Source organism: Taudactylus pleione, unplaced genomic scaffold (assembly GCF_031769625.1).
Source record: "Taudactylus pleione unplaced genomic scaffold, aTauple2 ptg000016l, whole genome shotgun sequence".
Classification (NCBI taxonomy): domain Eukaryota; kingdom Metazoa; phylum Chordata; class Amphibia; order Anura; family Myobatrachidae; genus Taudactylus; species Taudactylus pleione.
This window is the reverse complement of record NW_028284418.1, coordinates 3,486,937-3,499,474: the sequence shown is the minus strand read 5'-3', so window position 1 is coordinate 3,499,474 and position 12,538 is coordinate 3,486,937. Positions and strand designations below refer to the sequence as shown.

The window sequence follows — 12,538 nt, the reverse complement described above, 5'->3', positions numbered from 1 at the left end:
AGTCTTTGTCACAAAAGTCTCTATTGTTACACATTATCACTTTCAATCAACGAGAACTTTTTTCCATCCATAGTGTATTATTATATGGTATTAATAATTAACCCTATTGATGGTCTATAGCTGTGCACCCCTAATGATGGCCATACACGCGACAATTATCGGGCGATTCGCCCGATATCCGCGGACCACCCTGATAATTGTAGCGTGTGTACGGGCAACCGAGGGTTAAATATTGCTTGGTCGGGCATGCCGGATTGTCCAGCATGCCGGTCCGATGCAATATTTGAGTGAAACTGTCGGCCGCATCGGGCAGTGTATGCCCAGCCGCGGCCGACAGACAGACATTTCCTGTATTCCTTCTCATGGAAAGAACACGGAAATGTCTCCTTCCCCGGGGGCGGAGCGCAGATGTCGAGGCTAATACACTGTGAGATATCTCAGTGTATGCCGCAGACATCTGCGGGCTAGCAGGCTGCCAGGTAAAATGTCTGTCGCTCTGGCAGGCATTTTATCTGGATGTGTATGCCCAGCTTTACAGTACATGGTTTCCAGATCTTCTAGTTGGTGCACAGGTGTAATTATTACTGGCTGACACGTGTTAAAAGATCCACAGGTGGTGATTAATTATTTCATTGTTGATACTGAGAAGGACATGCAGCACTAGTAAAATTCTATATTACTATTGTGGTCATGGTGTGGGCTGGGGAGGGGAGTTTCCAGGCAACCTCCCCCCGTCCATCTCGCGTTGCCTATACCGTTATATAATAAAAAAAATCTCTTTATTCTTCAATTAAAAACAAAACATATTCCTGTGTCCACTTTAGATCTTTGTGTTTGAGCATAAGCCAGAATAGAACCAAATAAAACAGGGAGCTCACTGGACCTGTGGAGGCCACACACTGTGGTATCGTCCTGCTTGTGCAACTAGATGTTAGCCCGGGACCTCTGCACTTGTTAGCTGGTAACTCTCTCCTCAGAGTCTGGTGACTCCCAGCGCTTGCATGCGCTGTCGGCTGGTGATACAACTGCTACGAGTATAATTATCATTTATTTATATGGCGCCACAAGTGTTCTGCAGCGCCTTACAAAGTACATAAACAAATAAGTAACCAGCAACTTACAAAGCAGGACACGGACATGGATAATAAACATTGTTATATTAGCGACCTTTACATCCACATAAGCAGCCAAGTGTTAGTTGCCCTAGTGGGGAGTAAAAGATAAATTAAATTACAGTAGTGAGAAGCACAAAAGGGTAGAGGGCCCTACTTATATTCTTTAAGGGAGGGGCAGACAAACAGGAATAACACAGATGAGGTAGGTGGGGAGGAAGGAAGATGTAGCAGCAAGTTAGGATGACAGCTGGAAGGCTTTAATGAAGTAGTGGGTCTTAAAAGCTTGTTTGAATGACTGCAGAGAGTTTGATGGGGAGAGGGAGGGAGTTCCAAAGGTGGGGAGCAGCGCGGGAAAAATCTTGGAGGCGGGAGTGCGAGGAAGTAATTAATTGGCATGAATGATTGGCGTGTATTAAGTGAACGAAGAGGGCGGACAGAAGAGTGAAGGGAGATGAGATCAGAGATGTAAATGGGAGAGGAATGGGTGAAGGCTTTGTAAGTGAGTGTGAGAACCTTGAATTCGGGTTCTGAAAGGGAAGGGGAGGCAGATGTGGAGCGTTTGGAGCTGAAGATGAGCCGAGCAGCAGCATTGTGCACAGACTGGAGAGGAGAGAGATGGGATTTGGGGAGGCCAGATAGGAGGAGGTTACAGTAGTCCAATCTGGAGATGAGCAGTGAAATATTCTTGAGATGGAAACGACAGGACTGAATGTGGTTTGAAGGAGAGGGAAGAGTCCAGGATGATTCCAAGACAATGCACTTTGGGACTAGATTAGATAGTTATGCCATCTATTGATAAAGAAATAGTGGGAAATTAGGTTATGTGGGAGGGTGGGAAGACGATCAGCTCAATTTTAGACATAAGTTTGAGAACTCGCTGGGACATCCAGGAATAGATAGCAGAGAGACAGTTGGAGATACGAGTCAGTAGAGCAGGGGAGAGGTCAGGTGAGGAAAGGTAGATCTGAGTATCCTCAGCATAGAGATGATAATGGAGGTCAAAATAGCGGATGAGTTTACCTATAGAGGACGTATAGAGAGAGAATAGGAGAGGTCCAAAAACAGAACCTTGGGGAACACCTACTAGGAGAGAGCGGTGTCATGTAGACCAAGGGAGTGAAGGATATGCAGCTGCAGAGGGTGGTCCACGGTGTCAAAAGCAGCAGAGAGGTCAAGGAGACACAGGGACTTCCGGTGCTAGCATGTGCCACCGGCTTATGTAATTGCTCGTGCAGGTACACAGATTTTTTTCAAAGGTATAAACCGTATCCACCTGCCACCACGTTTTGACCCTCCAACGGGTCTTTGTCAAGGCACAGGTGGAGACGGTTTTGTCATTAATTTAGGATCCGGTATACTCATTCTTGACAAACCTTTGTATATACACATTACAGGGTTTTCTTAACAAAATATACACTCTAAAAGTTTATAAGATACATATACATATTCCAGCTACATTAAAATCGGAGCTTGATTCATAACTATGTACATTTCCAGCTCCTAAAACATAAACTTGATACAGAGATATCCAATAACATACAAAAAAACAGTTGTGTTGAATAAAAAATAAATACACACACACACAGAGCAAAAGAGAAGAACCGGCACTCCGGGACTTATGCGGCCCACACACTGTGTGATTTTTCTTTTATTATTTAATTTTTTTGTGCACGATTTCGAACAATCTTGCACATCGTGTGTTGTTTAAGTGTGCATACAAAGCCGAAGCGCGTCCCCGAACTCGTCTAGTTGGATCGTAGATCTTACTGCAAAACAGTAAGATCTACGACCTGGAGTACAATTTTAATACACTTCTATGCATCATATTGGAAGATCATAACAATCAATCGTACAGCATTTGACCACATCGTATGAAGAATTTCAAGGGAAATCGTACTACACATCTTACCAACTTATCATCGCACCATGTATGGGGCCCTTAAGGAAATGCTTCATATATTAATATGAAACATTTCTTAAGCCCCGGAGTGCCGCCTTTCTCTGTCCTAGGATCGACACGAGAATATATATATATATATATAAAATGTAGTAGGCTGGCAGCACACACAGCACTCAGAAAAGATGTAGAGAAGCTAAAGTTTACTCCAACGTCTCAGTCTCTTTTATTAGAGATATATTGTCCTGTGAGTGCCGCCGTCCTACTACATTTTCTATACCATCGGGCCTATATTGGAGTATGAGGGAGTGCATATATATATATATATTTTCTCTATCCCTTAAAATTGATACCACATATACAATATACAATATCGTCCCTTCTAGCGGGGCTTTAAGGGAACCATTTGAGTTTGAATTCCCCATTTAAACCTTATGCTTCCAGGGTATCCAGCTTGTGTATCCAGTGCAGGGGTCTTCAAACTTGGCCCTCCAAATGCTGTGGAACTACACATCCCAGCATGCACTGCACATAGTTTTAGCATGCTGTTATATCAAAAAGGTGGCAGTGCATGCTGGGATGTGTAGTTCCACAGCAGCTGGAGGGCCAAGTTTGAAGACCCCTGATCCAGTGCATTTCAGCACGGGCTAAAGCTGCCTTTAAATCCTTTTGCTTCTAATTTCCCTGTTTAATTGATTTGAAACTTATTATGTCACCTACCGAGCAGTTGTGTTGGGACTTAATATGGGCAGACATACAGTGAGTTTCCACTCCATTCCGGACATTTCTTATACATTTACCCATCCGTACATTTAGGGGTCTGCTAGTCCTCCCCACATATTGCTTCATACATTTACATTGTATTAAATAGATGACATTTGCACTATTGCAAGTGAGGAATTGATTTATAATATATTCTGTTTTGGTGGAGTTATATGTAAAGGTTTGCACATTTATTTTTTTCCTTGGTCTTAACATTTTTGCAGCTTATACACATGCTGTATCTAAAAAAACCCTTTAGATTTAACCCGTGTCCCCATTCCTTGCTCTTGTGGTACAGTGCTTTTTACTAGGATATTCTTTATATTTGAGGCCGTCTTATAAATAATTATGGGTTTCTCTGATGTGTTCCTTAAAATTGGGTCATTCTTTAACACTGCCCAGTGTTTTCTCAGAATTGCATACATTTTCTTATCCTTATTAAAAGTGTTAGCAAAAGAGACTATCTCTATCTATAGCTGCCACATCCTCCAACACTTCCTCTAAGTGGTTCCTATCATATCCTTTGCTTAGGAACTGATTTTTCACCATACATACTTGTTCTTTATTCGTACAGTTCCTTGTTCTTTATTCGTACAGTTCCTGTACATTCGTACAAGTTCCTTTTTATACGCTGGAACTGGCTGCCGGGCACTCCTTTTAGCCAACTCAGGTGATGACTACTGTCCATACTGATGAGAGAATTGCTGTCTGTTATAAAACTGAGAGAGTTTGGAGAGGCTGAGCAAAAACCATTAATAAATAATTGCATTCCTAGATTCGTTACATATTGTGTCTTCACTCCTCTTTAGCCTGTGTATTGTACTGATATTTTAACCCTTTAAGTTCCATTGACATAGATTGTGGTGGCTGTATACCATGTTTATTCTGCATCATTGAAAGCATTAAGGCAGCCTCAAGACCAGGCACATACAGGGAGGAGTTGGGAATCTTTCCTTTTTAAAACCTATTAGGATACATTTTACAGTGAATATTTTACAATTTGGCCACTGTGCTTTTTAAAGGGAGCCTTTGGGAAATATGTAATAGCTTACTATGGCCAAACCGGGAGTGTGAAACGGCTTACCTGTGCAGTTATGCTAAGTTCTTTTGTGCATACAGTAATATACATGAACATGTTATTTAGAAAAGTTTGTAGAAAAATGAAGTGAAATATATCTAGTTCATACAGACTGTGTATTGCCTTTCTAAAACTTTATAACAGGCATATTTTGTTTAATAACATGTCTCCATTTTTTTTTTTAGGACATGGCTGCTCTAAAAGGCCTCTGCAAATCTTGGACCTTCCTGGCTTGCTTCTGTCTCATGTCCAGCTTCTCTTATATGGCTAATGCTCAAAGCCAACCCACCGGATGTGAAAAAGGCTTAAATTCATTGTACTATAACTTGTGTGACTTGTCGGCAGTATGGGGCATAGTTCTACAAGCCTTTACTAGTGCTGGCATTGTATCCACTTTCATTCTCACCATTGTCTTGGTAGCCAGCACCCCTTTCATCCAAGACAAGAAGAAGAAAAGCATGATGGGTACTCAGGTGTTTTTTCTTGTTGGCACAGCTGGCCTTTTCTGTCTGGTGTTCGATATGGTGGTCAAAAAAGATTATGCCACCTGTGCATCACGAAGATTCCTCTTTGGTCTGTTCTTTGCCATCTGTTTCTCCTGCTTGTGGATACATGCAGTGAATCTAAACTACCTGGTCAGGAAAAACACTGGGCCTAGTGGTTGGTGGATTTTTGGCATAGCTGTAGCCCTTTCTCTAGTGGAAGTGATTATCAATACAGAATGGCTCATTATCACCAATGTGCGTACAAATGGTACAATTGGAGATCCACAGCTGCCTTGCATAATCGCAAATGCGGACTTTGTAATGGCACTTATATATGTCATGTTCCTCATCCTTGCAGGATTTTTGACTGCTTGGCCTGCCTTGTGTGGACGGTATGGCCACTGGAGGAAGCATGCAGTCTTCATTATAATCACACTTTTCCTGTCCATTTGCATTTGGATAGTCTGGATTGTTATGTATGTCTACGGAAACATTAAGGCTGGAAACCCTCAATATTGGGATGACCCCACATTGGCCATTGCTCTGGTTTCCAATGCCTGGGCCTTCATCTTCCTCTACATTATTCCTGAAATCTCTCAGTTGACCAAGCCAGGTTTAGAACAGTCATTTGAAGACGAGCTATATCCCGCTAGAGGGATAGGTTATGAAACCATCCTCAAGGAACAAACGTCGCAGAGCATGCATGTTGAGAACAAAGCATTTTCCATGGATGAGCCACAAACTGGTAAATGCTTTAAGTTAAATTTCCATCTTTTCTAAATGTTAAGGTTGGCCGCAAAGGGGGCGATGCATCCGCTTGGCATGAGTGCTGTGCGACAGAGTCCATTTCTATTCCATTCACAGCAGATAGGGGTTTGGCACCTTCAGATAACTTGAATTTATTTTCTTTTATATCCCATACCACTACTTTTATCAAGTACATTGATTTTGGCCATGTATTTATATAATCACTTAATAGTTGTGTATTTATACTGTTCTTGGATACAACAGAACTGTCCTCTCTGTTTGAGAATGGAGCCATGGTACCTGGAGCAAGTGCATGCTATAGTGCCTACCCCTCCATTTTAGTAGTCACCCTTGGTGGTGTCACATATGGTACAGCCTTAGCTACTGCGCTGTATATAGTATTAGAAGTTACATTTTTACTAAGCATTTGTTTTGATGCCATAACCATTCAACTTCCATTTTATATATACTGTATATTAGAAAATGATCCCCATTCTGTACCCACTATAATTTCTCACTCACTACCACTCTGTCAGCATACCACACCCACAGAATAGTCACCATCACTCCCTGCACCCTTACCTCACCCACTGCAATTATCCTCTCATTATTACCTCCCTCCTTCACACCAAAGTACTCCTCCTGCACACTAACATGCCTCCTTGCAGAAAACAATCATCCCCTGACCCCTGCACATGCCCATTTTCACACCAACATGCTCCCTGGCACACCTATATTAAACCAACGTACCCTCCCAGCGCATCAATATGATTCCCCTGCACACCAGCATGCCTCCAACATGTCCCCTGTACACCAAAGTTCACCCCCACAGCATTAGTCCCCACATTACACTTGTTACTTACCTTATTTCCTGCAGTGCTGTCTGCCACATAGGACCTGAAACAGTAGTAGCCTCCATGCTGTGTGTGTACCATGTGACTGCAGCAGTCAAAAGACACAACAGCAGGTAGTAATCTGCCTCTGATCGGGAACTACTAGGGCTATAGATCCCTTCCCACCCATGCGACACCTCTGGTCCAGAGAGAACCTTTGTGTCATATCTTACAGTAATGGAAATACCTATGGTCTTCACCTAAGCAGGCATGGAAACAAACTGCAGTTAGAATCGAGTAACAAAAAAACAATGTGCTTAGTAAAAGTTACAGGAAGATATATTCAAGCCAATAAATGTAATTCTGCAAAAATTCCCCCTAAAAACCTTTTTTTAAACTACTGACTTTCTCACTACACTTCTGATTTGAATATCCTTTACCAATCTGTTCCGTCTTTAAAACCTATACTGCACATACCATAAGTACCAGGGTGGTTCAATAAGTAAGATAACGAGACCTCATATATGTGTAATGTTTTCTATTTCATTCTAATTTCTTGCCAGGCCAGAGCAGGTAAACCACTGCTTCCCCTCACAGCCATTTATGCCTCATCAGTCATAAGCTGGGTAGACACTAGAGGTTCCCAACCGCGGTCCTCAAGGCTCCCCAACAGATCTGTCTGCTGATGTGCTCTTTAGACACAGAAATCTGATCACACTATGCACCTCAATGTCTGACCATGTTTCCACCAGCCCCGCAATGAGTTTAATCAGTAGCCTCAGAAATATGTTAATGGTTCATGTAATAAACTGTTAAAGTCATACTTGCCAGCCTTCTGGATGCCACTCTCTTTGCAGAAAAAAAAACAATATTTGGACAATTATCTTAGAATGTGAAGAATGTAATCTTCTTTGTTTTTCTCTCTTGCCAGCCAATAAACCAGTGTCTCCATACAGTGGATACAGCGGACAGTTAAGAAGCAATGTCTACCAGCCCACGGAGATGGCACTTATGAATAAGAATAAGGTAAGAGACTCCGTCACAGTGTGAACCTGAGGCTGTTTTCTCTGCTACTTCTCCACTCTGTTTTCCTCTTAAGAGGCCTATCCATTAGCAGATAAATTTGAACGATTTATCGTTCAGTCGTTAAATTTATCTGCTAATGGATAGGCTCTGAACGATGAAAATGCGCACTCCCGCGGCCGACGAATTTTGCCTTTTATCTCTCCAACATATTGGTCAATTATCGCTGACAGTTATTAGAAATATCTGTCGCGGTAAGCGATGAACAATATTTTTAATGAAAATGAATAGCAACATAAAACAAAAATCCACTCCCTGAATGATGTCATGCAATATAGTTCGTCGTTTGCAAAAATCTGTCACCGCAGCCCCAGGAATTCTCAAGGGATAATCTTTTGTCTTTCATCTTTTGAAAAAGATCTGCTAAAGGATAGGCCCGTTTAGAGTTGCCTGACATGCTGCTTGGTGACTGTTACATTTGCAGGTAACAGTGTGCAGCTATTCATAGCATACCATGCTCTCTGCCAAGATGAGCGACATCTTCTCATTCTGCATTTAGTTGCGGGATTTTGCACATTTCATGTTATTAAAAGCCTTTTTAAGTGAAAATGCTCCTGTCTGGCTCATTATACTGATTATTATTATTATCCTTTATTTATATGGCGCCACAAAGGTCCCGCAGCGCCTTACACAGTACATAAATGAGCACACAAGAAAAACAGTTAAAATAGTAATACAAAACAATGCAGGACAAGGACATGGTTTATAAACATAGCTTAGCTGCATAGCACAAGCAGCAGGGCCTCAGCAACCAAATGTTGGGTACCAATTAGGGAGTTAGGAGTAAATTAAACTATAAGTAGGGATAGGAAAAGCACATGAGGGACGAGGGCCCTGCTCGTGAGAGCTTACTTTCTAACGGGGAGGGGCAGACAGACAAATGATTAAAGCATTACAGAACTATTACAGAACATTTAGTGCACATGACAAATTTAGAGCACTACTACATTGACAGGGCTAGACCAACCAGTAGCCAATAATCGTATTAGATGGCTCACCTGGCCGAATGTAATGTCATTGCAAAATCATGCCTCTATAGGAAACAATGCTATAGTAACTATAGCTATAGTAACAGGCGTGTGCTGCAACCCCTAGCAATAGAAGATTGCATAAATACGGTTAGTGTAATGGTTAGCATTACTGCCTCACAGCACTGAGATCTTTAGGTTCAACTACCACCACGATCTTAACTGTGTGTAGATTTTATATTCTCCTTGGCATGGGTTGCCTCTGGGTACTCCGGTTTCCTCCCACAATCCAAAAACATACTGATAGGTTTCATTTTTGTCAGGGACCAGTTAACCTATGTCTCTACATGTGGTAGATATTCTCTGTAAAACGCTGCGGAATATGCATGCACTGCATCCAGGGTTCATCCGTGGTTTGAGCATAGCTCCAAGAGTTCTCCAATTACTGATCTAAATACAGTAGAGGGTAAAATATTATGGGGACATTACCACCCTTCTGAGTACAAATCTTCAATGTGATTTGTACTAATGCACAGGTTCTCAAACTTGGTCCTCATCAGGACCCCAAACAGTGCATGTTTTCCAGGGCTCCCCACAGAATCGCAAGTGAAATAATTAGCTCCACCTGTGAATCTTTTAAAATATCAGTAACGACTACACCTGTGCACCTGCTGGGTGACCCAGAAAATGTGGCCTGTGTGGGGTGCTGAGTTTGAGAACCACTGTACTAATGCCATCATCGAATCATAAATCTGGTTGCTATATACTGGGTTTCCACTTCATAACTAAAATGTTAATGCAAATGGGACTCCTTTCCCAATAATAGAGCCAAATCCTCTTCTGACCACCTACAGAACAACTAATCTCCAGAGTAGTATGGGTTCGATTTAGCGGCTATAAATTAAAAGCAGCGGCAAATGAGTTTGATAGACGGGCGTGGTGGTGTATGTAGGTGCTGGGAACTTCATTCATTTAATGATGGGGTCCTAAGGGAGCCCCCCCACCCCCATGGAATGTTTAATTATCAGTAAGAAACATATTTAGTAAAGGTGATTTGTACTTTAGTTCAATACCTCCCACTTGCTTCAGACAGGCAAATAAAGATCTGCTCCATGAAACGTCTTGGCCTACAGTTCCTGCTTTGCTGTGCTCATAATCCCTCTGCCTTGTGGTTCCAGTCAGGGTTGTCTTAACAGCAGTGTGGGCCCTGGGCAAAGCAATGCATTGGGGTCCCTATCGACCCATTCACGGTAAAAAAATGTAAATGGTCAATAAAATTAAACCCTTCTGCATGCCCATCAAACCTCCCACACATGCAGAGAGACTGTGGGCCTCATTCAGAGGCGGTCGGAGGATGCAAGCGGTCGCTCAGAGACTGGGCGGCCACTTGCATCCTGATCGCCCGCCTCTGTTGCGGTCATTAGGCTGTGGGTTAACACCCACAGCTCTAACGACCGCTCGGTGATGGTCGCGATGGTCAGAGACCATCGGGGCTTACGACGAGACCCTAGGGTAGGGTCTCACTTGTCGTAAGCCCCAGAGAGCTTCTGGCTCTGTCAGAGCCGGAAGCTCTCCACTGACATCACTAGTGATGTCAGTGGGGCCTCCCCCAAACGGCAGGCGTTGCCATGGGAACGCCCCCGTTTGAGCTGCCACCACCCCGGCCCGCCTTCCAAACGGGGCGAGCTGTCAATCAACATCGACAGCTCGCCCCCTTTGGTTCAAGACCCGCTACGACCGGCGCTGTCGGTCGTAGCGGGTCTCACGCATGCGCACGACGGCGCCGGCGCCGTCGTGCGCATGCTCTGTGGGGGGCCACCGACCCGGTCCGAGCGCATCGGCGCTAACGACCGGGTCTGAATGACCCCCTGTGTCTGAGTGGTCTGAAGTCGGCGGATGAAGTGAAACTGTGACTGAGGTGAGTACTCGTCATGGGGAGGGTTCCGGTGGGGGAGGTTAGATCAGAATACAGTGCGTCTTATTAAAATATCACAAATTTACCAACTGGCCACGGCTGCAGGGTGGCGGGTAGGTGGGCCCCTACAAGCTTCGGGCCCTTGGGCAACTGCCCAACAAGCCCAATGGAAGAGATGGCCCTGGTTCCAGTGCTGCAGCCTGGGCCATGCAAATTGTCAGGTTCCTGATGCTAAATATATTATTAGATATAATATGACAATGTACTAGAATAGAAGGAAGTATGTACAGTAGTTGGAAAGTCAGTAGAAAACGGTGCAGTACTGTATTGCAGCATATGTACTATACAGTCAGCACAGTTATGGTGGGGATGACTTTAATAAAATAAATACATTTTAAAGGGATTTTGTGCAAACTATATACAATACTTAGTAGTAAGCAAGGGTTTAGCATTGAAATTACTAATTTTCCTGAATTATTAAAGGTTGATGTCTTTTTACTAAACAGAACAGGGTACTATTCACATGTTATGGAGGTTTTCTTCAACAATTACATTTGGAGAAGCTAAGAACATACCCTATAAACTGAATTGTCCTACTAGACTTCAGTTCAACAATTTGTCATTATTATTTATTGATATAGTGCCACCATTTTATGCGGCGCCGTAAAGGTAATATACAGTATAAGGCTCACATCAGTCCCTGCCCCACTGAAGAGTATAGTGTAAAGACGCTAAAACACAAACCCACACACGTCAGCATCCAATAAGCCATTAGTATGTTTTGGATTGTTGGAGATAACTTTCATATAACAATTGATTCAATATCAAATAGAATTATTTTTCTCATCCACTGTAGCCCAATGTGAAAAATAAACTTGATGGAAAATGACGTATCTGCTAACTGAATAATTAAAATTTATAACTAAATTTGAATATTTTATTGATTTTAGCAATTTAACAATTAATTATGCAGTATTTGTCTGAATAGATTTGGTATAACATTGTCATATTTTAAACATGTATTGCGAATTTAAGGCAACTTGTATTTTATGGGCCCCAGCAAACTATATTTTTATTAATGTTCTCGTATGTCCCCCATTAATTTTTTTATTTCTTACACCAATAACCTTGCTTCCTTTTTTTGGGGGGGGGGGGGGCCATAGGCAGAACTTCCGTACGATGTAATCATTCCAAGAGCCACTGCCAACACTCACCCAGCTATCAGCGGAAACTCCACTTTGAGGGCAGAGGACGCATACTCTGGCCAGAACAGGCACAATGCAAATAATGCTCAGGTATAATGACTAAACTATTATACATACAGTATATGTGTGTGTTCTCCAATGGACAATTAGAATAACACACCTAAGTCAGTGTAATGTATTTCACATTCTATAGTCTCATTTCTAGACTGGCCTGGGCATTTAAATTCTATGCTTGAAATATTAATCATATCATGTCTTATTCCTTTAACCCAGAGCTTTTCAACTCCAATTCTCAGGTGCCCCCAATAGATCATATTTTCAGGACCTCTATAATAATTCACAGGTGAATTATTCTATTTTGCTTGGTCACTAATTATCTCACCTTTCCCAAAGACAGAAGTCCTGAAAACATGACCTTCTGAAGGTTCTTGAGGATTATTGATGAAATCC

The 12,538-nt window shown here is 42.5% G+C and overlaps 1 protein-coding gene across 1 annotated transcript in view; it reads left to right on the top strand.

Annotated features, from left to right (window-relative positions):
* The window catches only part of LOC148540874 (G protein-coupled receptor family C group 5 member C-like), a 42,425-nt gene that overhangs the window by 28,514 nt on the left and 1,373 nt on the right, over nt 1-12,538 (top strand). Inside the window, exons 2-4 of the mRNA XM_088474505.1 lie at nt 5,038-6,082; nt 7,849-7,943; nt 12,047-12,178. Coding sequence (XP_088330631.1) covers nt 5,038-6,082; nt 7,849-7,943; nt 12,047-12,178 — 1,272 coding nt within the window. The remainder of the gene's footprint in view (nt 1-5,037; nt 6,083-7,848; nt 7,944-12,046; nt 12,179-12,538) is intronic.